The 11253-nt window shown below is 38.2% G+C and overlaps 1 protein-coding gene across 1 annotated transcript; it reads right to left on the reverse strand.

Annotated features, from left to right (window-relative positions):
• Positions 1-1672: 1672 nt before the first annotated feature.
• On the reverse strand, positions 1673-2761 carry LOC122310183. Its single transcript, XM_043124059.1, has 2 exons — positions 2372-2761; positions 1673-2074 (listed from the first exon to the last, which is right to left on the reverse strand). The coding sequence occupies exons 1-2, from the start codon at positions 2759-2761 to the stop codon at positions 1673-1675; spliced, it is 792 nt and encodes a 263-aa protein (XP_042979993.1).
• Positions 2762-11253: the final 8492 nt, after the last annotated feature.

An 11253-nucleotide genomic window follows, 5' to 3' on the forward strand; every position in this document is an offset into this window, starting at 1 on the left:
ATCTTCAACTCAGCACACCACTCTTTGTAATGGTCGGAGTCAAACTGGCATCCATTATTTGTCACTATGCTTTGTAGGATTTTGAATCTACAAACAATGTTTTTCCACAAGAACCTTATTACAACTTTGCTGGTTAAGGTTGCCAATGGTTCTGCCTCTGCCCACTTCATGAAATAATCTACGGCAACTATCATGAATCTCACTACGGGAAAGGTCCCACCAGCTCTACACCCCACTAGGCAAAAGGCCACTGCGCAGTCACAGATGTTAACTCCCCTTGGGCGGGATGCGGTATTCTGCACATACGTCTGACACCTGACACACTTCCTGGTGAACTCCAAGGCATCCCTTAAAGCGTTGGGCCAGTAGTATCCTGCTCTGACTGCTTTCCTGGCCAAGGCCCTTTCACCATAATGGTTTCCACATATTCCTTCGTGTATCTCTGCTAATATGTACTGTGCCTCTTGTGTGGAAATGCATCACAGCAATGAGGCAGAGAAACCCCTTATATAAAGGATTCCATCTATGAGCAAGAATCTTGCCGCTTTCCTTCTCATCCTCCTCGCCTCTTCCCTTGCTTCTAGTAATTTTCCTCCGTCTAAGTACTCAACAACCCTGCATGCCCAATCTGAGATGTTGGAGCCCAAGGCGCCTACTTCTACGCCAATGGCGAGGACCTCAATGACTCTTCTTTCAACTCGCCATGGGAGGGGCGCCTCCTCCATCCCCAATGCTGCTCGCACCAATTTGTCTGTGACTTCGTTGCCTGCCCTTGGTATCTGAGTTATGGTGAAGTATGAGAAAATGTTGCGCACCTTCCATACTCGTGCTAAATGTTTTTTCAATTTCTCGCCTTTGGTAGCGTATAGGCCCAACACCTGATTTACTACTACCTGCGAATCCGATTTGGCCTCTATCTCGGTTGCCCTTATCCTGGTAGCTATAGAAGGTCCCGCTATGAGTGCTTCATACTCAGCCTCATTGTTTGTCACTTTGAATGCCAATGTGGCCATGTAGTACCGTTCTTGGCCGTCAGGGCTTAACAAATGTATTCATGGGCCCCCACCCACCTAGCAGAATGAGCCATCTATAAAAAGTTCCCATGACTTTCCAAATGGGGCTACCGTGTCTTCTTAGGGAAAACTTGAGAACTCCACCACAAAGTCTGCCAGTGCTTGACCCTTAACTGCCTTTCTTGGCTCAACTCAATCGCCCATCCTATTAGTCTTCTTATGTTGTATGGCTTCCTCAGGGTCTTAGCTAATGGAGCTTCCGTAAGCACCCTTAATGTGTGGGCTTGAAAGTACAGGCAGAGTTTTCTAGCCGTCGTTACCAAGGCAAAGGCTAGCATTTCCATCCGAGGGTACCTTGCTTCTACCCCTCTAAGAGCCCGACTTACATAGTACACAAGATGTTGGGCGATCCCCTCTTCCTTCACCAGGACGGTGGACACAGCATGCGAAGAGACTGCTAGATATACACAGAGCACATCACCTTTCTCTGGCTGCTTTAGAAGGGGTGGATTGGCCAGGTACTGCTTTAACTTCTCAAATGCCTCATCACACTCTTCATTCCAGGGATGCACTTTTTCCAATACTTGGAAAAAAGGGAGACATTTGTCCATTGACCTAGCTATGAATCTTCCCAGGGTAGCTACTCTGTCTGCCAATTGCTAAGTTTCGTTTAGACTTCTCGACGGCTTCATGTTGAGTGTGGCTTCTATCTTTTTTGGGAAGGCCTCAATTCCTCTTTCAGACATAATAAAACCAAAGAACTTTCCCGACTGGACTCCAAAGGCACACTTTGTAGGATTCAACCTCATTTTATAGTGGCGTAAGATCCTAAACGCCGTTCGCAAGTCGTCAAGGTGTAGGGCGAGCTCCTTGCTTTTTATCAACAAGTCATCCATGTAAACCTCCATAGACTTCCTGATTCTTTCTTTAAACATTCGATTGACCAACCTCTGGTAGGTTTCCCCCACATTCTTCAATCCGAAGGGCATGACTTGGTAGCAATACAGTTCTTGGTCTGTTATGAACGAGGTTTTTTCCTCATATGCTGCATGCATCCGTATCTAATTGTAATTCGAGTATGCATCCATGAAGCTCAACATACTGTGTCCTGCCATTGCATCCATGATAACGTCGATGAGTGGTAACGGGAAGCTGTCCTTTGGGCAAGTTTTATTTAGATCTGTGAAATCTACACACATCCTCCACTTTCCATTTGCCTTTTTCACTAAAACCACGTTGGACAGCCATTCTGGATAATGGGCTTCCCTAATGAAACCAACTATGAGCAACCTTTCTACCTCCTCACTAATAGCAGCGTACTTTTCCATACTGAACTATCTTCTTTTTTGGTAAACTACCTTATACGCAGGGTCCACGCTCAAGCAGTGCTCAATGACATGATTGTCTATACCAGGCATTTCGTCATGGCTCCACGCAAAGACATCATTGTGCTCTATCAACAACTGCTTCAGGGCTTCTTTGTCTACCGGCGGGAATTGTGTCCCAATGCATGTGGTAGTTCTTGGGCGGTCTATATATAACGTCACAAGCTCCAATGGTTCGTTGACTTTAGCATGTTGTTGACTCTGGTCATCCCTAACCTCTACATCTTTTTCTAAAGTCACCTCCAACGGTGGTGCAAGGGGTGGTGTGAATGCCTTGTTCTGCTTTGTTACAACATAGCACTCCTGGGCTAGAGCTTGTTCACCCCGTGATTCTCCCACCCCGCTATCGGTTGGGAACTTCATTTTTAGGTGGTATGTAGATATCACCGCCTTGAGATGGCTGAGTGTTGGTCTTCTCAATATGGCGTTGTAAGAAGATGGAGCTTTTACCACTAAGAAATCAGTTATGGTGGTCGTCGTCTATGTTCCAGTCCCGGGGGTCACCTGGAGGGTGATAGCTCCTATGGGCTAGATGGTGTTTTCAGAGAAACCCTTTAATAGTGTTGGGGAGAGCCTTAACCTTCTAGCATTGATGCCCATCTTGGTGAGCACCTCCCATCTTGGAGTCGAAATTCTGAGTTCCAATTAGAGTCGGAATTCTGAATTTTGATTGGAACTCTGACTTCTAAATGGGCCCATTTAGGCCCATCCCGAACCCTAAATACATAATAATCAATAATTATAAATATAATTAATTATTATACATAATTCTGAAAGTCCTAAACAATTAATAATAGAAATAACAGTGCACCATACTTGATCATTTGGAATACCTAAAATTAAGATAAAAAAAAGTCTTTAATCAATAAATATAACCAAAATTAATTCAGAAAATAGAACACAGTAAAATTATAATTTAATTACCATTAATACCAATTAAAATTAAGTTAGTTCTGATATCAATTTATCCTTATCCATACTCTATCAGTCATCGACAACTATACTAGGGATTCAAAATTATATCTGTGAAATGATAAAAAAATATAAGTTAAATAAATTTATAAAATCATAAAAAAAAAATAATCAATAATAAACAAAAAAGGTAAAATAAGGTTACCCTCTTTAAGCCTATGGCTCTCATCATCAATGCTAATACTATCTAGTCCAAGGGGCGTATCACTGATCCAATTCTATCTGCAAACGAGGGCCTCCAACGTTGATGGTAACAATGAACTCCGAAAAGTATCCAACATTCGACCTCCAATGCTAAACGCCAACTCATATGCAATCATAGTAATAGGAATGGCTAACACATCTTAGGCAATACGGGAAATGATTGGATACTTGGTTGAATTAGTCTTCCACCAAATTAATATCTCAAATACAACATTAGGTGCCTCGACCTCTTCCATAAAATACCATTGAACCTTCAAAGTACACCCCATAATATTCTTCGATACAACGAGCTGATGATACTCATTCATAACGTCGTAATTTCGACGGCGTCGATGCAATGCTCCATCTGAGCTAAGGTCATCGGAGGGAGGTGTCAGAATCGAGTGTGAAGTACCCATTGCAGATGAAGGTTGTCCACTATTTTTGTAGTGGTTGTATAAGTCATCAAAATCAATTTTAACCACTATAATAAACGATCCAGCCTTCATTGCCCTGAGGATGGAATTTGCCCAATATTCTATCACGGCCAACTTGATTCGGGGATCAAGGATCACAGCCATAAATTGTAATCTATTTATCTTCTCAACTTGTCCCCAATATTTATTATATTTGGTAAGCATCTTCTGAGCCATACCAGATAATAGTCCGATAGGGTCATCATAACCATCTTTCAAGTGATGTTGTAGTGCCGAGATCTGACTGAACCACAAGTTTGTAGTCGTATATGCAGATCTAGATAATCTGCATAGTAATGTCATAAAAGATATGCAAAAATGTGACAAAGAACCTTACACTCGTCCAATCATGTGTGTTCGGCAGACTGAGCCCCTTTCGTGCAGACTCCAGCAAAGCATACTTAAGGCCCACATCCTCCACCTCCATCCGCTCAAACACTTTTTGGTACTTCTATGCCACATCCAACATCATATATGTAGAGTTTCATCAAGTTGAAACGTCCAAGCACAGCGTCCATGAATGTTTTATCCCAAGCTGTTCTTCTATTGCCCTGAACTTTTTAAGCCTTTGGGGGGAAGCCCTCACATATAGCACAATGTTGCGAATTTTTGTAATAGAATCGTCAACATCTTTTAACCCCTCAGTAACAATCATGTTGATTATATGAGCATAACATCGAATATGGATAAACTCATGGCCCCATATGACATCATCTCTCACCCTTGTATTCTACTTGAACAATTCAATTGCAGTATCATTGGCACTAGCATTGTCAATTGTAATTCATAAAACTTTTTGAATTCTCCAATCCTTCTAGCAATCATCCATCTCCACCCCAATGGATACACCCTTATGATCATTGATTTCTTTGAATCCAATAATCCATTTTTTTAATTTCCATTCACTGTCAATATAGTGTGCTGTGATACACATGTAGGAAACGTTCTGTATTGACATCCATGTGTCAGTGGTAAATGAGACTCTCTGGCCAGCGGTCACAAACACATTTCTCATCTCAACCTTGTCTTTTAAATGCCTTTTCATACAATCTCGAATCACTATATACCGTGATGGCAATGGGAATCGTGGCTCAAGCAACTTGATAAACTTTCGGAACCCTCTTTTGTCAACTATAGTAAAAGGCATCTCATCTTTAATTATCATCTCTGCAAGCGCATCTCTCAGCATCTTCTCACTATATTGAGGGATGACCATTTTCTTAAGTTGAATACCATCAGTCGAAGTAGAAGTTTCGTAATTAAGCATGGTCTGATCTTTAGCCGCCAATCCCTTGGAATATCTTATACCTCTGGCAACCATTAAGATGTGATATCAAACAAGTGGTACCTTATTTCTTTGAATGATATCCAACATGTTGGCCACAATGATTGCAACTCACTTGCAGTTCCTCGGGATTACCGTCAACCTTGGTGAAATATTCCCACGTCCATGACCTTTTTTTATTTGATTGTAGTTGTGGTGGCCTCATGGATAGAGGTGGTACATCTGGCTCATCCCCAATAGTCATCTCATCCTCCTCATTAAATGTATCCTCATCTTCTATGTCTACCGGGAGTGAGAATCAACTACTTGTATACGAAGTTTGTGTTCTGAAAGTGGGTCTAAATCTCGATACTGGAGACGGAATTGTGGCATCCTAATCCTATTCTGGAGTCCTATATGGTTGCGCATCCATACCTTAAAATCTGACACATATATATAAACATCAATACTTAATTCTCAATATATATATATAATTATGTATATATACTTAATGCATAGACTAATTGGCATAACACAGTTGTCAAGTAAAGGTATCAAACAGATAAGCTATTTATAAAGGCCTATAGAGCAACTGACATGTACTATGCATATATAAAATATCCAAAAAGTATAAAACAGTAATAAAAAAAAAAAAAAACATAAATAATTAAGAAGATATTGGTCAATTCTTCCCCCTCTGACTAGCGAGTATGGTATAAAATAAAATTGCTTTATGAAGATTTGATTAATAAATATTAATGTGATGATGGGTTTAAGACTGAGGATTCAACGGTTGGTGAGAGTTCCAACATGGGAAGGCACGCAGAGGTTTCCACACACACACACAAAGGCACCTTTTGTGTTATGGAATATATTGCAATCTCCTTCAGGGGGTATAGGTATCATCATTCATTGTGGAGGTAGGAAACTTCTTTATAGAATCATTATGTGAAATCTGGACATAGATTCTTTCTGATTTCTCAAAAATTTTACGAGAACAAAGCATTGTTCCTCTATTCTTTTATTTCAATGTACTTTGGAACTAAAAGGTGCTTCAGAGTGCAGTACCATGACCATGGTTTTCTTTGGCATATGTGTTTATTTATAACAGAGCAAAGTTAGCTGAAACCTAAATAAAGAATTTTATCTAAATTGTAAGCCTATCCCTCTCTATTTGATCCTCATGAACTGGGATTATGTAATTCGTCATATGAAAAATTTTGTGCATGAGGGATTACTTCTTGCAAAGACAACTTAATTTTGTTGAATTTGCTGCAGTAGATTAAAATGTTGAGAAGGGAAAAAAAAGAAAACATTTCTATCTAAAAATAAATAAATGAAAGAAATGAAGATATATGAGCTTCCTGTTGCATATTAGTTCTCCTTCACTGATTATCAAAATACACGTAAACAAATGTAATGCAATTCTCTCTCTCTCTCTCTCTCTCTCTCTCTCTCTCTCTCTCTCTCTCTCTCTCTCTCTCTCTCTCTTAGAAGGGCACTGAAACCCAGAGCGAGAGAGGAATTAGGAGAGATTTTTGGAATAGTTTTGATTATCTCAGGCATTCACATATATAAAATGTCATCTCTGTTTCTTAATTCGTACCTCCAGCCTTATCGCCCAAGGTTGAGCAAGTAAAAGGTTTCTATCTCTTCACATTTGCAATTTTCTTTTATTGCTTTCGTTCTTCTTATTCATCAAGTGTATGATAGGCCACAATGTTGGGAGAGTGGACGTGAAAGACTAGAATACTGGGCCATTAGCAAGAGATGTGGAGATGCAGGGGAAGTACTGGGTCGTTAGCACATGAAGATCATCTCGCATGAATTGACTGGTTCATTAGTAGTTAACGAGAAGATTTCGCTTGCGTCGACTGGGTTGCTAGTAGTAGGGAGTTTACGTTATTTGATGTTTATTTTTGGAATGCTTGTTATTTCCGTTAGTCATGTTTTCTGCACGTTATTTTAGTATGCTCTCTTTTTCGGTTGTCACGTGTCTTTGTGTTTGTAATGGGTTTTCGGTTACTAGCAATTACCGGTTGCAGGTGTCTTTTATTTCGGTTTCCTTGTACATGGCTTGGCTTATTTAAAGTAGCCGAAAGATATCAATTAAAGCAAGTAACCAATTGTTATTCAAAAACTTACGGTACTTTCTCACCCGAAGAGAAACCCATTTACTTATTTTCATATTATCTGAGTTTGGGAGCTATCAGTGTAACAAGAACGTATTTTATTGAGAATGAGACTTGTTTAGTGTTTGTCCAAATCTTCATCTCGATTTGAAAACTAGGCAGAAATATGGTCTCTAACAAATTCTTTATTGGGTGAAGCAGTTTACGCAATATATTATTATATTATTGGTTGCCTGGATTTGAAATTGTTATTTAGTTAGAAAATGGCTATTTGGGTTAAGATCTTCTCAATAATCAAGGTTTTCTGTTAAATTTTGATTCTGTATAAACTGTCATAGAACCCTTACTAATACAATTAATTTTTATGAGTTCACTAGCAGGTGTTCTCCATAGATAATCTTAAAGCAGCTCTATGAGGAAGGGGTCCTGAAAGATTGAGTAGCAAGAAAGTTTTCCTTTATTTTTACACTTCAAGCTCCATCAAGGACGAAGAAACTGGGAGGTCAAATGTTTGGAATAAAATCTAGTATGGAAAGGGAGGTGACGAGTTTGAGATGAGAGAGAGATGACTGATGGTAACGGAGATGAGAGCTGGGGTGGAGAAAGAGAGACATCAGAGTGGCTTTATGAAAAAACAGAGAGCGAAAGGTTCCACCTTAAATAAACGTAGACCACTTACGTGTCATTTTTTTAATGAAAGGTGTAAAATAACATTTCGCACCAAATCCGATTTGAAGCTTTTCTCAATTCTAATTTAGAAGATGACGAGTTGCTGGATTATTTGACAGAAGTGTTAGAAATTACTGCATATCTTCAGAGTATCTGCTCCTTTTTATCTCCAACCAGTTTTGTCAATTAAGGGATCAATTTGGCTGTAATTTTTTATCCTAGAATTACTGAGATATTGCAACTTAGGACGGTACAAATAATTCAGGGGGAGTCGCTACTTTTACTTGGACTACGTACTGAAGATCAAATTGATTTTGATTTGATGAATCCAAGAAAAATCAAATTGATTTTTTTTTTCACCAAGTTTCATGAATGCTAGCTATTAGAAGCACTTGACTCAAGAAATAATATTTATCAAACATATAAATGTTAGTATATATAGACATGATCTGCATACCACTTTATTCATTGATAAATGTACTTGCAAATCGAAATAATAAAGGCTATTTGGGCATCTATACATGTTAGTATTATATGCAAGAAAACTGGTAGGACATTCAAAAAATTAGTTCATTTCTTGATCTAACCTGCATTATGGTATAATTAGTACATATTGCAAGCTTTCTAATTTAGAGTGCATATCATGAAATCAATGGTAGGTAGTTCAGAATTAGTACAAACTACAATTACCCAAAGTGATCTAACCTGAGTTATGACTCTACAACTCACGAAAGAGACATTCCTCAAGAAAGCTAATTATTATTAAGTTGAGATTAAAACACTGATTTTCATCTTTGCATGAACAAAATAATAATAATAATAATAATAATAATAATAATAATAATAATAATAATAATAATAATAATAATAATAGGAAAATAGATCAAAAAGACAAACACGTTTATTTTTTGTTTATGACATTTTCACAAACACCTTACATTCACAGTCCAAAATCAAGAACTTTAACAAAAAAAACATCACAACCATTTCCTCAATACATTAGTTCACACAATTATATAATCTACACAATCCAATTTCCAATTTGAATAAGAAATAATATCCAAAATTTGGAGCAAATTCCTAAATTCAAATTACCAATTGGCAAAAACTTGGGGGAAAAAGGCACTGCGGCGACGGTGAAATGAAGCAATCTATGGTGGAGTGATGTTAACAATGGAATCTTGCTTGATTGTGGGATATGGCGTCGTGTGGCGTGAGAGAAGAATCATGGTGAGTTAGTGTCTATGAGAGGCTAAGAGCTAAGGAGAGGAGTGACCAAGTGAGGAAGAAAGAAGGGAACAAAGCATTTTGAGGTGTTCAAAATGGCGTCGTTCCCATTTAAATGGAACGGCGTCGTTTCAGTTAAAAAAAAAAGTGAAAAAAATTCAAATGCAAAACGGCGTCATTTTGCTTCTAGTTCTTTTTAAAAAAATTAGAAATCAAAGTAGGAATTCGGAGACCAATGGGGCTCCGATTCTGACATCGATTTTCGAACACTCTGATTCCGTCGGAGTTGGAATCGAAAGGGTAAAAAATTTGCACACCCCTAATGTAACTGCATGAAATCTCTATTTTTTCATGAAAGATGGTTTGGTGCATGTATAATTTCGATGCACTTTGGACTCCCTTACTTCTTCTTATCAGCCTAGGACCTCTCCTATGGGCTTTCCCCACATTGGAGTTTTATGATAGAATAGGCCCTTGATTTAAATAGGGAGTCCATATACTTTCCTACCAAGATTTCAACAACTAGAAAAATCAATTATTTTAAAAGCAACAAGTTCTAAAGAAGAAAGATTAATGTACATATTTGGGAGCCCTCTCAACACAAGTGTAAAGGTCATGTCTTACCACCAAACGTGATTGTTAACCTAGTGGCACTCGGTGCTTATGCAACCCTAATACTTAAGTTAGTAACAAATGATAGATAATAACTCAAGAATGTAATCAAATAATCAAGAATTACCTGTTATCCATATATATAGGTATAGAGGTCTATAGAATTAATACTATAAATATATTAGTTTCACGCAGTATATAGCCCTGCGACTTATCCCTAAATTACTAGAGTTATCTGACCGTCATGTTGTGAATATCTATTAGAAATGTCTTATCCCTCTTATTAATCAGGATGGCCTAGTGGCCTCTCCGGATGACTATCTGTTATGCATATTGGGCTATCGTGGGCCTTATGGCTTTGATTTAGGGCTATGCCGGTATTGAACCCTCCAACAAATAAACCATGCCATGCTAAAGGTAAAGAAAAGACTAGTAGGTTGGAGGGTTGCATGCTTGTCTAGCGGTGGAAGACTTACCCTTATACAACATGTCATCTTAGTTTTGAATGTCCGGAAGAGTTATGAAAGAGTTTTCTACTTCTTTGGTAGTTTTTTCTTTTTTTTTATTCTTCTTTTTTTTCCTTCTTCTTCTTCTTCTTCTTCTTCTTCTTCTTCATCTTCTTTCTTTCTTTTTTTTCTTTTTTAATACAAGAAGGGGAAAAGAATAAAAAATGGGTTACATAGGATAAGATTTGTAAGCCAAACAAGGAAGGGGGTCTTGGTATATGTGATTAAGGAGAAATGAAGAGAGCTCTTCTTGTACTAGGATTACCAATGGTCATGATCATTCTTTAGGGACAAATATCTTTGACATGTTTATTGCCTACTCTTTTTAACTCTCCTCATCTCAGCAAGATTCTGGTATATTAAAAGCAATTAAACCATTAAAATTGGAGGTAATCCGAGGTACAAGATTTGAACGGTCCACCATCCTCACTTTTAGGCAATGAATATTTGAACGGTCCCCCACCTTTGAGGTGGGTAGGGGTTGCTTTCTCAACTTTCGTATATGGTAGTGACATGTCATTTTATAGACTCTAATTGGCATCTTCAGAGGCGTGTCTTGAACTTTTGTAATGTGTCACCTCCACATACTGACCTTCTTATTGCTAATGCTTTAGAAAAGTGTTTCCAAAATTGGGAGATTGAAAATAAAATTAGTTCAATTACTGTTGATAATGCTAGTTCTAATGATGTTGCCATTCGGATTTCGAAAGATGATTTTAGGTTGAAGAAAACACTGTCTGTAAGTGGGCAACTGTTTCATGTACGTTGTTGTGCACATATAACAAATTTACTTATACAAGATGGACTTGGGGAG

The sequence above is a fragment of the Carya illinoinensis genome, chromosome 5, assembly GCF_018687715.1.
Source record: "Carya illinoinensis cultivar Pawnee chromosome 5, C.illinoinensisPawnee_v1, whole genome shotgun sequence".
In the NCBI taxonomy this organism is placed as follows: domain Eukaryota; kingdom Viridiplantae; phylum Streptophyta; class Magnoliopsida; order Fagales; family Juglandaceae; genus Carya; species Carya illinoinensis.